The sequence below is a fragment of the Euleptes europaea genome, chromosome 14, assembly GCF_029931775.1.
Source record: "Euleptes europaea isolate rEulEur1 chromosome 14, rEulEur1.hap1, whole genome shotgun sequence".
Taxonomy (NCBI): Eukaryota; Metazoa; Chordata; class Lepidosauria; order Squamata; family Sphaerodactylidae; genus Euleptes; species Euleptes europaea.
This window is the reverse complement of record NC_079325.1, coordinates 43,132,169-43,154,416: the sequence shown is the minus strand read 5'-3', so window position 1 is coordinate 43,154,416 and position 22,248 is coordinate 43,132,169. Positions and strand designations below refer to the sequence as shown.

The 22,248-nt window shown below is 42.8% G+C and overlaps 1 protein-coding gene across 3 annotated transcripts in view; it reads right to left on the bottom strand.

Annotated features, from left to right (window-relative positions):
* The window catches only part of EHMT1 (euchromatic histone lysine methyltransferase 1), a 154,818-nt gene extending 134,707 nt beyond the window's left edge, over positions 1 to 20,111 (bottom strand). The window contains exons 1-3 of one of the 3 annotated variants that reach the window (XM_056860364.1): positions 20,039 to 20,111; positions 12,791 to 12,876; positions 10,148 to 10,221 (exon numbers count right to left, since the gene is read on the bottom strand). In XM_056860364.1, the coding sequence (XP_056716342.1) occupies positions 10,148 to 10,174 (27 nt within the window). In that variant the 5' untranslated portion in view covers positions 10,175 to 10,221; positions 12,791 to 12,876; positions 20,039 to 20,111. The remainder of the gene's footprint in view (positions 1 to 10,147; positions 10,222 to 12,790; positions 12,877 to 20,038) is intronic. The other 2 variants (XM_056860366.1, XM_056860365.1) reach the window with 2 other exon arrangements.
* Positions 20,112 to 22,248: the final 2,137 nt, after the last annotated feature.

The following is a 22,248-nucleotide window of genomic DNA, read 5'->3' as shown; positions in this document are numbered from 1 at the left end:
ACAGAAAAAGGAGTGACATTCCTCCTCCATTTTGCTGAAATTATGCATCTCTTAATGGATCAGAGGAGTCCAGCAGCAAACCTGAAAGGCCCAGGTTATTCAGACTAAATACATAATTCCTCAGTGACCTCTCCCCTGGCCAAATCCCTCAGCAGATTTCACCGACAACCAGCCAGCTTCAGTTTCATCATCTCCCGGGAGAATTTGTTAGCAGTTTTAAACGGCAAAGTTCCTTACTGTGGATTACCCCATGAACTTCCTCTCTGCTCTCAAGAGTGGAGCTAAAGAAAACAGTAAAGGAGGAAAAACTCTGAACTTTATACTTGGGGCACACTGGATTTTGTTGGAGAACGGCGAAAAGGCCTTTTCTCTTGATCTAATGCGACTCCATTCTTCATCAATCACAAAAACATCCACTGAAGAATAGCATGTCCACTTTTTTTACCTTCATGCAGTCAAAAACTGCATTAATTCCCATCTTACCCCAGAAGAAGCATCTCCCTCTCACCACGCACAAGGAAGTTGTATATTCTCTAGGCTTTTCCTTTATATATATATATATATATATATATATATATATATATATATATATATATATATATATATATATATATATATATATATATATATATTGCATTGGAGGTCATTTTACATCTCCATACCTTTATAATTACAATTTACACTTTCCTTCTTCCAATACAAATTTTCCCCTCCCCCCCCTTTCCCTCCCACCACGGACCAATCCATAATATCATATTTTCATATTTTCAGCCATGAGCATAGCCTTTTTAATTTTAGTAAAGTCATTCTCTAGGCTTTTCCTAACCCAGATACGGTTTTAATTTCACTGAAGATGAACAAAAATTTGATTGTTGTACCACTGGGGGAAAAAAAAGATATATTTAAAACCAAAATATATGCATTGGATTAGAACAGGGAAACGCTGCAGGCTATCTGCGCCCCCACCAACACAGCCCATTCGCTCAGACAACTTATGAATAGAACCATCTTTTCGCTTACAGCAGTACTGACTACCTCCTGTTTCTAGAAAGTATCTGTGCCTCATTATGGCCTTGTCCTGAAATAGGATTAGATTGACCTAGAAACAGAGACACCTCACTGGGAAGGTCACCCATAATTGCAGAGCATTGCTCTTTTACCAGCTGCCTACTTAAAAAAAAAAAAACACATTTTGAAGCCCTCTACGTCAAACCAGAAATGCAGAAAGATATGCAAAGCCTATGTCATCAGTACCTCCATCCTTTCCCCCCTCCTATGTCTTTTGAGCTGCTGTTTACTGCAGTCAACTGCAAAGAAACACAGTAGCTTAACTGTCAAACTCCCTCTGAAGGATTAATCTTCCACTGAGCATGCTCATGCAAGGTTTTTTTCTTTTTTTTTAGCCTTTGCATCCATTTCGTGAAATGAGGTCTGCAGAAAGCAGACATAAGGAAATGCCATTTCAGGCCTGGCGTTCAGGCTAACGTCGAACAGCCCCATATAAACAATTGCCAAACCCACCTTGACATTCTATCATGCATTTGTGGCGTACTTCTCAAGGCTTCAAACTCCCCCCCGAGCGCCAGCTTTCAGACTTTTGAAATAAATTAGTATTATTCCTCCTCTTAAGAGATAACAGGTCTTTATTTGTCTTTGACTTTGTCTCTGCACACTGAAACTTTTGATTAAACCAGGCTTCTGCCAACTGGCTGGCGTAATTTTTCCTTTTGTTTTCTTGTGTTGACCTATTTTGGTTTATCTTTAAAGAGCTTGATGGTATTATTAAATGGCCTATTTAAAACAAAACAAAAGTGAGAATATACTGAAACTTCACTCATCAGCACTGCAATGAAAACAATGACAAAGTCTGGAAAATGTTTCATATTCTGAATTCAGAGACTATGAGAACACAGGTGCGGTGGAACACAGGCAGGATGGTGCTGCTGCAGTCTTGTTTGGGGGCTTCCTAGAGACACCTGGTTGGCCACTGTGTGAACAGACTGCTGGACTTGATGGGCCTTGGTCTGATCCAGCAGGGCCTTTCTTATGTTCTTATGATTTATGGATAGTCAATCTGACATGATCATATATGTTCTCAATGGACTGGACCCTGGAGCACGTTTTGCTTTCTTATGGTATAAGGAGTTTTCCCCTGATGTTGAAGACCCTCATACTGGCAGAAGACTCTCTCATGTCAGCAGAAGTATCCTTTGTGGAAGGAAAGTGCTCCCATTCACAGAACAGATCTGCAGGATTCACCCCATAGATAAGCTTTTTAAACATGTAAGATAAAATGTGCCGTCCTAAACAGAGTTACAACCTTCTAGGCCCACTGACTGCTAACTGAGCCTGCATAGGATTGCACTGTAAATCACTTTACCCTCACATAGCAGCCACATATATAAGTATGAGTCACAGAGCTTTATGATTAAAATGCAGTTGAAACGAAAAGATTACACACCTGGCGTATCTTGTTTTCAGAGAAGGTTGAGGGGAGACATGATAGCCATGTTTAAATATTTGAAGGGATGTCATGTTGATGAGGGAACTAGCTTGTTCTCGGTTGCTCCAGAGACTAAGACACGGAGTAATGAATTTAAACTAATAGAAAAGCGATTCCACCTAAACATTAGGAGGAACTTTCTGACGGTGAGGGCTGTTCAACGGTGGAATGTGCTGCCTCGGAGGGTGGTGGAGTCCCCGTCTTTGGAGGTCTTCAAGCAGAGGCTAGATGGCCATCTGTTGGGAGTGCTTTGATTGTGGGATCCTGCATGGCGGGGGGAGGGTTGGGGTCACTGGGGATGTGGGGGGAGGTAGTTGTTAGTTTCCTGCATTGTGCAGGGGGTTGGACTAGATGACCCTGGTGGTCCCTTCCAACTCTATGATTCTATGATTCAGTCAGCTTCCTCTTGTAATTATCAAACAAACATCTCCTCCTCCTCCTCAGCATCCAATTATTTTATCCTCCTCCTCTGCTATTAGACTCTAAGCATACAATCAATATTTCGGGCTAGAAGCCCCATTATTCTGTTCTAAATCTGAATTTGAAGTCTACCCTTACATGATCTCAAAGCTTTTGACAGCAATGGCTAAAGAAAATTTATTATGAATCCCTGTTCAGTTTAGAACAATTTCTATTTTGATTAAAATGTAGATGTCATAAGATGGATCTCATGGCAAACATGGGTCATAGTTATTTACTCAAAAGAGTCACTTTTAACATACACCAGCATCAGCAACTGGTCAGTCAACACACCCACCAAAAGCCTGCTCAGAAACTATTCAATATTATATTAGAGCAGAGTTTCCATAACTCAAGTGATCCTGATACCATGATCAGCAATTGAGTATATCATTATTTATAATTTTGTGAGCAGATTCTGAAAAATGCTCTAAAAGTAAAAAATTTGACGACAAATCTTCCCAAGGCCTATAAACACCAAGTGAATATTTAAAATCCCTGGGAAAAATTTCATTCCAAGTGCATCATACAGGGAACAATATAGAATATAATATATTCAACTGACGCTTGTCCATATATACATTGATCCCTTGGGAGATACCTTCCTGATAGGACCACAGCTAAAGAAAATGCTTGGCATTTTGAGCTGGTCCCAGTTCAAACTCTCACAAATCCCTTAATTTGAACTAAGCTTCTGACTCATACTAAGAACGTAAAACAGATTGAGTATGCTTTTGCTTGCTTCATTTTTTAAATTAACATTATTTGGAATTACCGCATTCTCATAATGATTCTGTGACCACTGCCTACATACGGTAAATACCAGAAAAAGACTGAGGCAGAGACAAAAAACTGTTAATGGGCATTTTATAAGATCCTCTGCTTTATTTATGAGGTGTCCATACTGTTCGATAGGGTTGCCAGGTCCCTCTTTGCTACCAGCGGGAGGTTTTTGGGGTGGAGCCTGAGCAGGGTGGGGTTTGGGGAGGGGAGGGACTTCAATGCCATAGGGTCCAATTGCCAAAGCGGCCATTTTCTCCAGGGGAACGGATCTCTATCGGTTGGAGATCAGTTGTCATAGCAGAAGATCTCCAGCTGCCACCTGGAGGGTGGGAACTCTACTGGTCAAGTTGATGTTTCTTGATTCAGCCAATTTTGCCCTCCACCGTTCTGGAATTCCCTGCCCTTGAACTTGAAGCAAAGTCCTGCAGGAAGCCGAAAGTCAAATGCCAGCAGGAGTAGAGGGCACTCACAACCTTGCGTGTGCAGCTCAGAATCTGGTGGGGAGGCAAGCAAAACAACCAGACTCCAAAGCAGGCCACAGGGGAACAAATAAGCACACTGTACAACTTTATCCCGTTACTCCCATACCATGGTAGAATTCTAACCCAAGTGGGAAGTTGCGACATCAGATATGGAGCTGACTCATCAATCCCAATTTGGAAACAAGTCACCCTCCACAAAGGCTTATCCTCTGAAGATTGATTGCCATTGATTCTTTTTCAAACACAGTGGCCTAGGGGGGCAATCGGTCAATAATAAACAATTATGTGACAACAGCAGTCTCTGGACAACTCAGCTCAATGAATCGATACATTAAATCCCATCTCCATTTTATAAAAACAGCATGAAACAAATTATTTCACATCTGTAATCTGGCTAGAAAGTGCAACTAAGGCAGTGGAATCCCAACAAAGGAGCTGGTCATGTAGACTGACTAAACGACTTCAGACAGATTGACTGCTAGTAGTGACATCAGCTCATTCCTTGTATTCGGTATTACTCTGCCAGGAAAGGAAGGAAATCGGTTGGCTTATCAAACAACTAGCTGCAACCGGTACTAGCAAAAGGCCAAATCAAACAGTTACTGTTATTGATATGTGTCCTTATTAATCAGGCATTCTCCATCTGCAAACATTCTGACCCACTGAGTTTTGCAAAGGGTCCATCAAACTCACTTGGCGAACACAATTATGGTACTAGACAGACCACTGTAATGTTAAAGAAACAGCAGTACCAACTAGCAGAATAAGCATCATCATTAATTTACCTAGGATACACATTAAAGGTCTCTTAATACAAGTTAGTATTCTACCAAACCATCTGGATGGAGTTCTTCCCAATTCTTTCACCTTAACCTCATGAGTGACATGAGGATCAAGAATACAGAACTAGGGTGTGTGTACATTTGCCTCAGTTAATTAATGCAGTACATGTGATCTTATGTTATTTACTGTTGGATAACTTACCTCTCTCATTTTCCAGAAGCAATGCCATGAATGAATCCTTGGACTAAAACTTCCCATTTCCAAGGGATTAATCAGACAGACAATAGATTTATGCACAGTCGTAGTGAGAGGAAAATTAGATCCATTATAAAACTATAAAGAAGAGAAATTTGTGGAAAACCTCTTTACCAAAAGTGAGTTTGCCACCTAAAGTTATGAAAAAATCAGAATAGACTGTGATGCTCCCAATAACCAACATTCTTAGGTCATGTCCCAGTACAAGAATGAGTCCTTAGGAACCTTACTTTATGATTTACTTTCTGATGTTGCTAATGGAGATGAGGTGTCTAGAAGAAATCTGTCTCCCTGCTAAGGTTGCCAACTACCAGGAATGCTGACTCCACGAGGTATTAAATCTGCTCAAAGGCAGTGGTAGAAGAAGCATACTCAATCACTTACTGTGGATTTGTTACCCCTGAACACCCTTTAAACACTGTTCTCTACAGAACCTCCAAGCAGCTAAAGAGTAAGAAAAGAGTACTTTTCCAATCCACTTTCAAGGTATTTACAGGGGAAATGAGGATCGCTTACACATAGGTTGCTTGCCCTTGCTTGGATGGGAAAGCATTCCCCCCCGCCCGCCCATTTCCTCACAGCATCGTAGCTCTTCCGCATCTCCTAGGCATTTCCCCATCTTTCTTGCAATCAGTCCCAAATCTGCTTTGCTGCAACATTTTGGAAAAGGCCGCAACAAAGCTAGGGGAGGCACCGATGTGGACAGAGAAGTCTGAAGCTTCCCATTCCTGCCTATGTTGGTGCCATTTTCCCTGCCTCAGTCCCCCACAAATGGCCATTTCTTTTAAAAAACCAGCAACTGACATATTATTATAGCATGATAATGTCATAACAATCTTCTGCCAGGTTCTCTAAACTCCCAGCTTTCATTAAAAACCTTTAGCTCTTCCACTGCAGATATGCCTTTTCCCTTATAGCTCTACAACACATGGCGCTGGAGTTTTTAAATTAAAGCTGGGAATGCAGAGAATCTGACAGGCAGGTTGTTATAACAGTATGTCACCTGCTGATTAAAAAAAACAAAGAAACTGACAAAGCTTCTTGGCAGCACAGGAGGTGTGGCAGGAAGGGGCTGTGGTCCAGTACATATTCTGCACGTAGAAGGTCCCCGGTTCAATCCCCAGCATCTCTAGTTAAAAAGATGAAGTAGTCGGTGATGTGAAAGACCTCCATCTGAGATGCTGGAGAACCGCTGCCAGTCTGAGTAGGCAACACTGACCATGATAGACTGATGGTCTGGGCAGCTTTGTGTGCTCATGTGTGTATGCTGCCTTGAATATTATTAATAATAGAAAGGGAGGATATATATATTTTCTAAATAAACTAACAAGTTAAGTGGAGTCCCTGAGAACCATAATTCTTGTCATTCCGGGAGGAGCAACACAATTTGCCCAGAATGTAGGGCTGCCAGGTCCCTCTTTGCCATCGGCAGGAGGTTTTTGGGGTGGAGCCTGAGGAGGGCGGGGTTTGGGGAGGGGAGGGACTTCAACGCCATAGAGTCCAATTGCCACCGCGCCCATGCTCTCCAGGTGAACTGATCTCTATCGGCTGGAGATCAGTTGTAATAGCGGGAGATCTCCAGCTAGTACCTGGAGCTTGGCAACCCTACCAGGATGCCTTATTGGCGCTTGCTTACTATGGAGCTCCTTACTCATCGTTCCATAGGTTATCTAATCTCAACCACCCAACCGTCAGTAAAATCTGTTTAGTGCACACTTCCAAATTTTTAACCATCAGATTTTGGCATGGGAAAGCATGCCACCTGAACCTCCGTCTTGGAGGATGGGAAAATCAGAAAAGTACATCTATTCCTTCCTAACACTGTCGCCCCCGGCCTGGCTTTCACATTTGGAGACAATAAATAGATGTCAAAGATAGGACATTTTGGAGGACTTTCATTCATAGGGTCGCTATGAGTCGGAAGCGACTTGACGGCACTTAACACACACACACACAAATGGACGTAAGAAGAAAACAGTTCAAATATTATAAGAGATCGAAATGCGAGAGAATGAGAAATCCCTTCACAGCAGGCCAGGCGGAAGTTCAAAGATTAAAATATAAACAGAAGAATTAAATATTCCCTTCACAGACAGCCAGGCTCAGTTTAATACTTAAGGAGACGCAGCAATATGAACTTGACCCCTCACAGCCGGCCAAACCAGACCTAAAACAGCAAAAGCTGGAAAAATGAGACGGCCCGTAACAACCAGCGGCGGTTTAGAAAATGCAGGAAAACTGTAAGAATGCAGGAAAATGCAGGAAAAACCTCTGGCCCAGTGTTGCCTTAAATGAATTCAAACAATAAAAGGCTGAAGAAGAAGAAGAGTTGGTGTTTATACCCCGCTTTTTCTCTACGTTTTTAAGGAGCCTCAAAGGGGCTTACAGTTGCCTTCCTCTCCCCACAACAGGCACCTTGTGGGGTAGCTGTGGCTGAGAGAGTTCTGAGAGAACTGTGACTAGCCCAAGGTCACCCAGCTGGCTTCATGTGGAGGAGTGGGGAATCAAACCTGGTTCTCCAGGTTAGAGTCCAACGCTCTTAAGCACTACACCACGCTGGGTCAATTCAGTTAGTTGTGCCAACTGTGCTCAGTGACTGGCTGGCAAACCAGAATCGGAAGGCACAGTTTTAAATGAGCTTGCCAAGTACCGCTTGTGCGATGTCCAAATTTACCAACCATAGTTATAGACAGGAGTGCTGAAAGAACAGAAAACTAAAAACAAAAAAGAGCAGTTCTGAAACATTGTTTTCGTATATTTGTATCCTCCTCCCTAAAAAGATATGTTTGAGGTGGTTTCGAAATAAAAATCACAGAAAAAAATTAAACAAAAACTATGTTTGAGGTGGTTTCGAAATAAAAATCACAAAAAACAATTAAGGCAACAGAACCAGTAAGAACAGCAACGCTTAAAAAAAAAACACCTAAAACCTAAAATATTGGTATGAATCCTCTAAACCATAAAAGGGGGGGGGAGATGCAAAATGACTGGTGACAGATTTATTGTCATGTAAAACCTATACATGTTTCGCTGTATAAGCGTCATCAGGGGGATCACAGTTCTTTTTGCTGAACCTTTCAACAGCAATTGAGTTCTGTTATTCAAGCCATGATATCTAACAAATTCATTTAAACAGTAGTAACAGAACGGTCCAACTCAATAGGATATGAGCCACCATGCATTCTGGTTTCTAAATAATTATTCACACACACCACGGTTTGACACGTCTAAGAGAGTCTAAGAAAAGGCAAAATCCTCCTAATTGTTTGTTTGTTTTTAATTGTGTAAAAGAAGGTTGGCCTAAAGCTAGCTGCTGTATTTGTGACAAGGACCAAAATTCAAACTAGGTATTTTCCAATTCATAGATCAGTCTCTTAGTCACTTTTTTATACCAACTCATATCTCTGCGAAATTCCCACATACCTGCCTGTGTATACGCAAGTAATAACAAAACTCAAAAGACTAGTGGCACTTTTAAGACCAACTAAGAGCCCCGTGGCGCAGAAGCTGCAGTACAAGCTCTGCTCACGACCTGAGTTCGATCCAGACAGAAGTTGATTTCAGGTAGCCGGCTCAAGGTTGACTCAGCCATCCATCCTTCCAAGGTAGGTAAAATGAGTACCCAGCTTGCTGGGGGTAAAGGGAAGATGACTGGGGAAGGCACTGGCAAACCACCCCGTAGACAAAGTCTGCCTAGTAAACGTTGAGATGTGACATCACCCCATGGGTCAGGAATGACCCGGTGCTTGCACAGGGGACTTTTACCTTTACCTTTTTAATTTACTGCAGCAAATGCTTCTATATCATCAGGTGCCTGGTTAGCTGCCAGCCAAAAGTTATCTTTGGTTCTGAGAAATTGAGTTTTAGCCCACAAACGTTGATGCTACAGTAAATATGTGAATTCCCGTCTGTAAGGTGCCAACAGACTCTTTGTCGGTTTTGCTGCAACAGAAACATAGCTGCTCCTCTGGAATATACCACTATACAGAGACAACATGTTTTTGGAACATAAAAGGTGTTACTCCTCTTCTACACAACTGAGATCTGTATGGCACTATTTCCAGAGTAACCTCCCCACTACCCCAAACTGGGTATCTCTTTCCACAGAAAACCCATAACGACAGAGCTCAGTCAAATAAATGATGCTGTGCTGAGAACGGAGGAGAGGGTCTTTGTCTTCCTTCTCCCCAGGGTGGCTACAGTTGTCAACAAAGCAGCCCATGACATTAATGACTTCTCTAATATCCCTCCCCAACATCCACCAAAAGAGAGACACCATTGAAAACAGACACATCATTCAAAGTCTGCCATATGGTACAGCAACTGGTAAAACTGAGTCTTGAGGTCAACTACCAAGTAAATGAGCATGTAAATAATTAAAAGTTTGATTCCACAAACTATCATCTGTAATTTCAACTAAAACAATTCCATGATGGGCTGTAACAGTCACCATTCCATCAAGAAACGTAACTGTAGAATCTCTGTATATACACATACTACACACACATGATGTTCCAAAGTACTTACTCATCAATAATCTAGATTTCCTTGAACAGGCAGTGAAAGGAAGGTGTACAACTGAGCTGTGCAAATTGGTATTCTTTTTCTCCAAACACCCCCATTATAAAGACAAACTAAGACTAAAAGTAGTTTAATACTATTCCTCTTGCCCTGTTTAAAAATTGAGAGCAAAGCACTTCAGGAAGCTTTGCTTGGCAATAATCAACAGAATGGCATAAAATGCACAAACAGGCTGTATACTAAAATCAACCCCCAAGGTCAACAGCTATAATCCATGACCCATCAACTCTGTAAATATGGCACTGATACTTTTGTTTTTGTTTCCTTCTCTCTAACACACATACACACAATTGTTACTTACAAGCATGTGATTTAAAGCTCCTAGCATCTTGTTCACTCGACTTTGGTGCTCTCTGCGAAGTGTTCTGGATTAATCTATCAAATATCAGCAATGTCCCTCAATTAATACATGCTTCAGTGATCTACTCATCGTTGACATGTTAAAAATAAGAAGTAGTATGCATTTCATACCAACTCAAAGTATTGTGGGTGCCTTTGGTGAAATGTGTGATATACTGAATAGCTCTTATACAGAAAAGATTTCCTGTACCTTTTAGGCATAGAGCCAATCATAACCACAGACCAAACAGAAGTTGTGCATTAGAAATCACAGAATAGTAAATTTCCTGATGGCCACAACTCATCATTCCTCAGCAGTGGAGTCCTCAGTTCTCTCTTTGGTATTGATTTAATGCAAGTTATTTGATTTTATTAGCCACCTTCAACAAATAATTGGAAAGACAGGGCATACATTCAATCAAATAGCTGTAATTTATGTATTGTTACTACATTTATACATCATGTTTTCTCTAGCACGGAATCCATAGTGCCCCAGGGCTCCTAAGAGATCTCTTGGCTAGGTTGACCAGCCTTAGATCTTCAAGGTTTCCTGCAGAATGTGCCTTCCAACTTTACCTTAGATGGAATAAATCCCCCAGGAGGCACAATATACTAAAACGCTAATCGACTCTTTAGTTGCTTAGTTCATTCACATATTTAATTCAAACATATATACTCTGCCTATTACCCATATGGTTGAGCATGCAAACTGTACCAATAAGAGTCAAATATGTGCCTCAAAGTTTGCCTTTAAAGAGACACCAAGGAAAGTCTGGATCATCTAGTGGCCATCCCTTCAAAGCAATTGGTTTCTTGAGGGCTCTCAGATATTTAAACCACCCCGTGTTAAATGTTTATGACAAATAATATTATTTCAAGTGTTGTTTGCTAGCTGATAGGGTTAAATCCTACCAGCTTTTCCATGACTGCAAGAAAGAGAAAGGCTGTTACCGCACTTGTATTCCCAGCAATGTATTAAGAGTTTGAAAACGTTATAAAAAATACTGTTCACACTTTGTTTGGCCCCTTTAGCTGTGAAGACGTCTTCCAACCATTTATAAGCCATGGTATCCAAAAACCCTTTTAAAGCGATGTTTTTTACAACATTTTCAAACTCTTAATACATCACTGGGAATACAAAGTGCGGTAACCCTCAAACACACCCTTTAGAGCCCCAAAAGGCCTATGCCAGGGATCAGGAGAACCACCCAGTTTTTAGCCATGCAGGACAGGGCTATTATAAGGAAGAGTGCATTAGGCAAGATCATCCCTCCTCTCTCTTGTTCCACCAGAATAGCCTGCAGAATCCAACCCGAAGTCAATAGTACCAGTTTTCTATTTTTATTACAAACTCCCCCCCTTTCAATGTCCTCCTGAAGTCTCTTCTAGGCAAACATTTACCCCTGATGTCATGGGGAAGAGATTTGATTCCCAACCTCTTTGGCAAAGGTGGTTCAAGTCAAATCCAATTTATGAGATTTGGCCTCTACCTTGTGCCTGGAGATGATCTTGCCTTTAATTAACTGAGTATCTATGCCACTAGTTGCTGGCGTCTGTTCTTAAACAGAAGATGAAATCTGAGAGTTTCAGATACCAGTATTGGCAACTTCAACAATACTAACCAGCAGAAACCACAAACCCGCAAGTTTCATCTGATTCCAAAGAGCAGTGTTATACAGTGGTTAGAGTGCTGTCCTTGAGGCTGGGGAGATCCAGAGTCAAGTCCCTGCTCAGAAATGAAGCCTTCTGGCCCAGTCACTTTCTCTAAGTTCAACCTACCCTCACAGGGTTGTTGTAAGGATAAATGGTTCTGTGTGGAGAGAATGAATGCCTAAGCCTGGAGGAGGCAACACCCCCACTCCAGCATGGAGGCCAAAGAGTGGAACCCTAAAGCATTTTGATCAGCATGCAGGGCCAGTTCTCTACTCAAGTGACCAAACCACCTGAGCAGCAGCCAGCACCATTGAGGGTGACAGTATGGAAGAAGGCTTATGTCCTAATCATCAACTTCTAGTCCCATGCAGATACCAGCTGATATTTAAACAATAAATGAAAGATTGGGGGAGAGGTACAAGAGAAGAGATAAATTTAGCTAAAAGCTGGGTGAAAGCTGTCCTCGGGAAGAATCTGTCGAGTGAGAGGCTAAGGTATGATGCTAGCTACAGGTAGAGACTAGTTACAGATATTAAGGGAGGAGGCTATGAGCAGCCTGTTCAAAGCCTGGCTGTCCGGCTAGAGCACAGTATTTGCTTTTTTTAAAACTAGGAGTGACTACAGAAGAGAACAAGTCTGCAGTCTGCATTGACTGCCACATGGCAATTAAAATACAATCTACACCAGTAGCCAATGTGATTATCTTCCAAGAATCTAAATCCCAAATGAGTCAGATACATGCAACTACCATGCTTATTGCATCCTCCAAATGGTGCAGAGATACCCTTATTTCAGTTCTGCCCACTTGTCTGGTCCTGGTTTACCTGCCAATTGCTTAACATACTTGAATCTCCAACTCCCACTTCAGCACCACACTTGATAACGAAGAGTCCTGTTTGACAGTTTTGTCCTTACCTACATTCATTTACATGAAGTAGAATATGCCACTTACCTGTCTATAATCCTAGTCTAGCCAAGCCACTCCGAGTCTGGTATCCTCTTTCCTCTGTACTTGCTTCAGCCCCATCAATGTGCCACCTAGAAAATGTCATTCCTTTACTGCATGCTGACTGGTTGTAGGCTTACAAAACCAGACCTTAAATTTCCTGCTTTAATACTTCAATCCATTCTCTCTTTTCCTTCATCACAACAGAAATAGTGGCTGGCCTAAAAATATCACAATCAGAATCAAAAAAATCTAAAGGAATTAATTGAACATCTCATATTCACATCTGCTTGGTCTCCAAATGATTTTCTCTGCTCAGCTAGCTGCCTGTCCCCACCTCCCTTGCCAACCATTTTGCCCAACAGATGGGAGACTACCTCTCATATTTTTCTAAACTGGGTGTACCAGTTGCAATATGCTGAACTGAACAGAATCAGCCCAATCCATGAATGGAAGAAGGCCACCTACATGGTACATTTTAATTCAAAGAGCCAGACCCTGGTTATATTAACATGAAATGGGTTGGTCACTGTCAGAGAAATAACATGAATTTTGTTTTTTGTCGTCAAGTCACAGCTGATTTATGGGTTTTCAAGGCAAGAGAAGGTCAGAGGTGGTTTGCCATTGTCTGCCTCTGCAAAGCAGCCCTGGACTTCCTTGGTGGTATTGCATCCAAATACTGACCAGGGCTGATTCTGCTTCGCTTCTGAGATCTGATAAGATTAGGTAGCTTGGGGCTATCCAGGCCAAGGATACATGAAATACACATGCTGGAAATAACCTAGGCACCTAAAAAATTGACGCCGAGTACATAAACGTAGCTTTAATATTTTTCCACTGTGATATATAACAGCCAATATAGTAAAATAGCTAAGAACATGAACTATGATCCAGGAAACCACTTACAGTGCATTCATAAGGAGAATTACTCCTGTCTAAGCCCATTGAAATGAATGGGTTTAGACTGGAGTACCTCTCCTTAGGAATGCACTGTTATTCATCTCAGCTTAGCCACAAACTCACAGAGCCTCAGTCAAGCCTCTGATATTTCAACTCGAGAGACACAATATGAAGTTGACAACACTGGCGTACCTTCAGGCTGTTGAAAGGCTTAAAGGTAAAGGTAGTCCCCTGTGCAAGCACGAGGACATCACTGACCCATGGGGTGACGTCACATCACAATTTTACTAGGCAGACTATGTTTAAGGGGTGGTTTGCCACTGCCTTCTCTAGTCATCTACACTTCATCTACACTTTACCCCCAGCAACCTGGGTACTCATTTTGCCAACCTTGGAAGGATGAAAGGCTGAGCTGGCTACCTGAAACCAACTTCTGTCGGGATCAAACTCAGGTCGTGAGCTTTGACTTACTGCAGCTTACCATTCTGCATCACAGGGCTTACTGAACTAATAATGTAAATAAATCCCACAGAAGGCCGTGAGGGCCCTGATCAGGTGGAAAGGCGGCATAAAAATATTGCAAAATAAATAAATAAGATATGCAGGGGCATATTTGATTTTGAATAGACGTGCAGTTAATTGTTACTGTTTTGAATTTTTCTTGTTATTATCTTGTTTAGTGAGTCATGCAAACCCCTATTTTGAATAATGTTTTTTATAGGATTGGGTAGGGGGCACTGGGGTTGAGTTTGTGAAGCCAAGGGGGCGGTAGCCCGAAAGGTTTAAGAACCACTGGTCTAGATGGACCAATTATGTGACTCAATATAAAGCAACTGCATAACTCTGAAGGACACGCCAATGGGAGTGGCAAGGAATTATTTGAGCAACTGATACTGGGTCCCTCCAATCTGATTCAGCACCTAGAAATCTGAAATATTTTTCCTAGCCCTGCTAGGCTGGATGAAGGAAGTATAATCATTGTTAACCATTCTCTGACTCTAGTACTATTGCCTTTTTTGTGGTCCCATGAACATAAAAGACCTTAGTGTTGTCCGCCCCTTGCAAAGGCAACGTTGATCATCACATAACTGCAGATAGTACCATGCAGAAGATGTTCATTCTGAGGGAATTCTGCTCAAAATGAAAGGCCATCACACACATACACACACAACCAAGCAAATCTTCTATTTTCAGAACAGCTGAAATTGGTTGCATTGGACTCAATCTAACCAAAGTCAAAGACTTTGAAGTTCCACATACTTTACCAGGAGGGTTAAGCATCTGCTTACATTTTCTTCCCCCGAAATCAAAGAGACGGGTAGCCTATTCCTGACCTCCAAGGACGAAAGTCCTTAGGAGACCAAAAGGGGGCTGCACCGGCATTGGGGCCCCCTGCACTGGCGCCCGGACCACTTACGCTGAGCAGAGTGGCCCCAACACCGGCGGGGAGGCCCTAGACGCTGGTCTCCTGGAACTACTGCAGCAGCGCCACCCAGAGACGCTGTCTGAGCTTTCTGCAAGCGTCCCACCAGCACAAAGCTCTATGCTGGCATCCCGGAGGGCGCTCCCGGGCCAGTAGGCCCCTTTCAGCCTGGCACGCTAGCGGAAAGAACAGCGTTGCTGCGACTGCTTTTTTGGGGGCGCAGCCTCGCTGTTCTCATCGGGGCAAAATGCCCCATTTAAAATTTTAAAAGCTGGTGAAAGGCCATAATGCCACTTTCACCACTGCAGTACAGTGGCAACGGAGTATGGGATGCACTACTTGAGTCTCATATTGGAGGGGAAAACACTCAAAAAGGCATCCTTGTTGTGTACAAAACTTCCTTATCCCTAGTGGTATATTTAGAGCTGTGCTTTTTAATCTCTGGAGACACTTGGAATTATGAATACGATGGCTAATTGCAACTGTGCGTGCAAGGAAGCTGGCAGACTAAATTTTCTCAAAAGATCTGGCATGTACATTAGACATCTGCACCAGCGCTTCTCAGTGCTCTATAAATGGGAATGTTTAAAAGAGACCAAAAGTGTTTCCTCGTGGCACCGATCGAAATCCATTGGGGAAAGGATGCACTGTCTTCCAGAGCCTGCCAATTTACCCTCTAGCTATTTTTCCTCCACTCCTTCTCAGGAGCACTTTGTTTTCTCATCTGGCCAAACCTGATCTGGATACTGAGCTCATGTGTGAATTCTTTCCAAACAACCCAAGATGACAAAAAGTCAAAGCAACAAACTGCTCACCGAGAAGCAGCAACCAAACAGCAGACACTTTGCCTTGCTGGAACCTTCAACAACAGCTAACTTGTTGCTGCTTCTTGTCTTCTTCTGAGGGACTGGTACACATTCATGTGCAGGAAAATCAGGCAATAAAATGGACTGTGCTGCTGTATTCTGCACCAAGAGGGTCGCTGCAATGTTCCCCTATGTTTAAAAAACACCCCTGAAACAGAAAACCAGCACAGCAAACTATTAGTTTCTCTGTGCAGCAATAGGTTTCCTTCTGAATGAAGTTTATGCATAGAAACGTTCAAAGCTGGAACCCGTTATAGCTCTTCACTCAACCTCTTCAGTGTTCTACCTCATCCCCATACAATTCTCTTGCATATGGGAATGAGGTTTCATACGATAAACACACACAAGCCAGAGAATATAAGTAGTAGACCTTAGTTTGAGAGCCGTGACTCACCACATGTTAGTTATGAGGATGAATGGTTTTAAGTACTTGTAAAACATTCTATGAGCAAAAAATAAATAAATCCTATAAGTAGTAACTTTTTGGGACAGTTATAGTTATATTAGCTTTCAGTGAAAACAATGTCTTACACAACCAGGCACCAGGGCAATTGTAGTAACTTCTCCTGTAATACCTCTGAGTGGGCTTCCCAATTGTCCAGGCCTGGTGGGGAATTCACCATCCCCATCCTCAAGAAATTGAGTAGCAGAAGAAAAAATGGCCTCCACTGTAGAGATTTGCCCTACTCTCTATGGTCTTTACCATAGAGATTAGGATACATTTCTAGATTATGTAAAAAAGTGTAAAAAGTACATTACTTGGAAAATGTGAAATCATGGAGTGAATTTTTCTTTGGGGAGAAGAAATTTTGAGGAAAACTGAAATATATGTAACAAATTTATTACTATAGCTCTATTGTTTTAACAACATAACATGTATTATTTATAATCTAGTTAGCATATAAAATCGTACTATTTGGCACATGTACGAAATTTTAAAGTATACATGTCTTAGGTTTGTAAGTTGCCCTCCCCTGTAGACATTGTTGACCTATCCATGGTTCTGTAAGCTCTAGGCAGGACTACTGCAAAGTGCTCTCCGTGAAAGTGCCCCTGGAAACTTCAATTAGTTCAGAACATATTTTATTAAAATATTTCTATCCCACCACTCCTCATGGCTCAAGGTGGCTTACAAATCACAATTTCAAACGAGCAGGATAAAACACCAAATGATCTCCCTCCACCCTCCAAAAGTTTCCTTCAGTCTATATGCCATTAAAAACCCTAGAAAATAAAATGGTCTTGCAACGCTTCCTACAAATTTCCAGAGACAGCGTGCCCCTTTAACCTGAGGGCAGTCGCTTTCTTTGGGTGTTTCAACGCTAGGTGCATCTTACACAGATTTCAAAGCAATCACACTGGTTACCGATTTGCTTCCACCTGAACTTCAAAGTGCAGGCTTTAACCTTAAAAGCCCTTCACAATGTGCGACCTACACATATGAAAGGCCTGCCTTTACCTATTAATTGCAATCCTTGCAGTTCTTTCAGTCTCAGTCCCTAATCTGCTACAGTCGGTCTCTATCCACTCCCAGAGTCTTAAAACTGCTGCCCTAGCACAAACAGCACTATTGAACTGTCTTCTGGTGGTGGAATGCAAGACTGCCCTTTTCCAAAGGGCCTTTTTATGATGGACCAGTATCCTAAGCCAGTCCAAAACTGTCCTCTGGCAGGCACTGTAAAAATGAGAAAAAAATATTTTTTCTTCCAGTTGCATCTGAGGAAGTGAACTTTGACTGGAATAAATATCGTTAGTCTTTAAAGTGCCACTGGATTTTTGTTTCAGTCAAATAATATACTAACATTGGTTTTTGTAGGTTATCCGGGCTGTGTGACCGTGGTCTTGGTATTTTCTTTCCTGACGTTTTGCCAGCAGCTGTGGCAGGCATCTTCAGAGGAGTAACACTGAAGGACAGTGTCTCTCAGTCTCTCAGTGAAAACCTCCAGACTAACAAAGACTACAATCCACAATAGCCATGCGGATTAGCCTTGGATTCCACGTGTTAACAGATCACTTCAGGATACAATGGTTCCACATTAACATACCACACCCTCATTAGCACATTATCTTGATTCTTACAGGACAATGATTTGCACATTACCTTTGATTCTTTTGTAGGACAATGACTCAACTCAAACCCAACCCCCTTCTGACTATATATTACTCTTCCTACACACTTGATACTGAGAGACACTGTCCTTCAGTGTTACTCCTCTGAAGATGCCTGCCACAGCTGCTGGCAAAACGTCAGGAAAGAAAATACCAAGACCACGGTTACACAGCCCGGATAACCAACAACAACCAATGAACTCTGACCATGAAAGCCTTAGACAATATACTAACATTTGCTATTGTATGTTTTGAACTTTGGTCCTTGATCCGTGCTCATGATTGTAAACCTCTCTGGATAAACAGGAAATGTGGGCTCTGAACATTTTAAAATAAATAACACTTTTGTAACCATTTATTTATTTGGTAGCTGGTAGTTTTGATCTTGCCTGAAAGTTGGAAGCTACTTCATAAGCCAATCTGACTGACGGAGCATCTTATGCATAGAATGTTCTGCAGGACAAGGGAAGAGAATGTCCCATTCCTTAGCCTGTTTTCATTAATTGGTATTTATGAGTCACTTTCCATTTGTCTTTTGAAAATAAAAAAATATATAGCTCTCTAATTTATTAGTAGAAAAGGGCAAGAGTCCAGCAGCACCTTAAAGACTAACAAAAATATTTTCTGGTAGGGTATGAGCTTTCGTGAGCCACAGCTCACTTCTTCAGATACAGCTAGAATGTGAATCCATCTGTCTTTAAGTAGAGGAGAGTGAATTCAGACAAAGCATTAGTATGTAAATGTTAACAGTATGTCAATGTGAATAGCAGGCGGTATGGGATGAGGTGTGGTATGCAGAAGAGTCTGTGATGTCCAGGGGAGAGATGGGTGTGGAGAAATCAGCCTTGGTCATGAGCCATGAATGCAAGGTCTTCATTCAGCCCAGGTAAATGCATTGACTTTAGTTTGAATATCAACTGTAATTCAGCAGTTTCTCTTTCCAGTCTCCCTTTGAAATGCCTTTGTAAGAGAACTGCTACTCTTAAATCTGCAACAGAATGTCCTGGAAGGTCGAAATGTTCTCCCACCGGTTTTTGAATAGTGTGGTTTCCGATGTCAGACTCATGTCCACTTAATCTTTGTCTAAGAGACTGACCTGTTTGTCCGACGTAGATTGCGGAATTTATGAGCGGCAGCCATCTCCACAATGACTATTATTTTAAAAAGCAATTACAATTAGAGTATCGGCAGTACTGAAATAAGCAAATACAATCATTGAAATGATTAACAAAGTGTGCGTGGTAATGAAACAGACTAAAAGCAACAATAAACAGGCCTCCAATCAGAAATGCAATGGAAGACGCTTTTGCACGTTGCAACTATCCTGTTCCATGCTTGGGGGTGGGGGGAATTGGCCCTTCCAGCTACCGTTAACTAGATATTGAGGCCCCGCACCCAGGACAACTCATATCCACCACTGGGCCCCGTGCCCTGGATAAAGCATAAATGTGGCTGCATGGATTTCCTTCCCCCCCCCCCTTTGACTTGCCCTGCTTTTGCACTAAACCCCGGACCGAGCACGGCTAAGCGCCAGCTGGGCTTGGACAGCAGCCACGCCGAACCCGGGACTCTGCATCACCGCCACTTCTCATGCCACCCTGCAACCTGCATGGTTATCCCGCCCTACCTCTCCGGGCCGCGTCAAGAGTGTTTGTTATGCAGGGTTCCGGGTTTCCTGTGCTCGACTTCCCAACACTCCCCCCCCCCGTATGCGCACAATGGCAACGGCCCGCGCAGGCTTCGGCTTAGAGGAACCGGGCTGAACCATAACGTGGCGCGGGGGGGGCGCGCAGTCGCCGTAGGGAGGACGAGCGGGCCGTGCGCAAAGCTTCGGTTAGAACGTGCTCGGCTTCGGGAGGGACCATTCGAGGCCCAAGCCCGCCCTTCCCCGCGTTTCTCTCCCGCCTCCCCCCCCCCGCCTAGGGGGAGGTGGACGCCGCCGGCGCTCGCACTCACCTCAGCATCCACTGTGGCCATGGCCGGAGCAGCCCCGGAGCGTAGCCCCGCCCCTTTGGGAGGCTTCCCTCGCAGTCGGCGCGCGCCCCCTCCCCCACCCACTTCATTCATTCGCGAGGGAGGGAGGGAGCGAGGCACCCGCCGCCGCCGCCTCCCCGGGAGTCGCTGCGCATGCGCTGCCCCTAACCCGCGACAATGGCGTCGCCCTCAACGGCTGTCATGGCGGCGCCCACGAGGCCCTCTTTCCGTACAGTGATATTCCGTACAGGAAAGCACGTGGCGGGGGGGGGGAGGGAAGGGGAGATGGCCGCAGCTGGTGGGAGGGGGAGGGGAAATAAAGCAAAGTCCAGCTCTCACATGGAAGATCGCAGCCATTCACTAAATTATGATATGGGTGAAGCGGTGGACGACCTGTCTTGAATTTCTGCCTTCTTCAGTCATCATTGGTGTAGCTTTCTATGAAAATCTGCAATCTTTCTGCAGTCTGGATTGGTGCAGTCAAAGGCCAGCATGCATACCAATTACAATAAGCGGTTACATAACGAGAACCCAAAAAAAGGAAACTGTATATAAGAGTAGCAGTTCTCTTACAAAGGAATTTCAAAGGGGGACTGGAAAGAGAAACTGCTGAATTACAGTTGATATTCAAACTACAGTCAATGCATTTACCTGGGCTGAATAAAGACCTTGCATTCATGGCTCATGACCAATGCTGATTTCTCCACACCCATCTCTCCCCTGGACATCACAGACTCTTCTGCATACCACACCTAATCCCATCATGCCTGCTATTCACATTTACATACTGTTAACATTTACATACTAATGCTTGTCTGAATTCACTCTCCTCTACTTAAAGACAGATGGGTTCACATTCTAGCTGTATCTGAAGAAGTGAGCTGTGGCTCACGAAAGCTCATACCCTGCCAGAAAATATTTTTGTTAGTCTTTAAGGTGCTACTGGACTCTTTCCTTTTTCTACTACTGTATAAAGTCAGAAGCTAAAAACCGTGGTTGAACGTATAAACCAATGATAGCTATGTAGCTATCATAAGTAAATTATGTGCAGTTATATGAAAAAAATTCTTGCAAGGTTTGTCCTGTGGCAATTGGAGTCTATGGGGTGGGGTAGAGAAATGATGCAAAGAAAAAAATGTGAACAAACCCGGCAAAGAGCGCCATTGCACTTTAAATACATTTTTATATTGAGACATAAGCTTCCACAGGCTGTTGCCCTCTTGATCAGATGCGTGCTGTCGCCAACCTCAATCATAACGCATTTATTTTTGTGTTGTGTGTGTTTTTTTTAATCCTGCCTTTCACTTCAAAAGCAGCTCACAGGAACAGAAATCCCATGCGAATAACAACTAAAATTAAATGCAAAGTGTTCTGGGAGAGGGGATTCTCAGCTATGGAAAAACAAATGCTGGTACAGAAGGAGGAGAAGTTGCTGCAAAGTCAGGCCAGAAGAGCCAGCAATTCAAGGGACAGGTGTGTCACAGGACAAGGAGACCTAGTAAAATAATCCAATCAGAGTGGGTGTGACCCACAACCAACTGTATGTGTGTTAAGTGCCGTCAAGTCGCTTGCAACTCATGGGGACCCTATGAATGAAAGTCCTCCAAAATGTCCTATCTTTGACAGCTTTGCTCAGATGTTGCAAACTGAGGGTCGTGGCTTTCTTTTATAGAATCAGTCCAACTCATGTTGGGTCTTCCTCTTTTCCTGCTGCCTTCAACCTTTCCTAGCATTATTGTCTTCTCCAGTGACAGTGATGAATTGGCAAAGATGAGGTACATACTGTACATAAACACCTGCATTTGGTGACGTGAGCTCTGACTAACAGAAGCGTATGCTGCAATACACTTGATTAGTCTTTAAGATACTACTGGAGTTCTGTTTTATTTTACTTCAACAGACTAATTCAGTTACCCCTTCGGAATTAATACTTCAAGAAAGAGAATTGCTTGCTGGAGTAAGCGAATTCTAGTGTCAAACCTGCCAATGAATTCCCAGCACAGCAGCTTCATGTCTGAATTTCCTTTTGAATGAACAATATTTCACTAACCCAGCATCAGTATTAAATAAGCACACAATACGTTCTTACTTATTACTGGCGTGGCTCTATTGTCCTGTATTTTTTTTTAAAAAAGGCTTTAAGTGTTTGGATTCTCTTCTGTCGTTTTCAAGCTTATTTTGAATGCCCATTT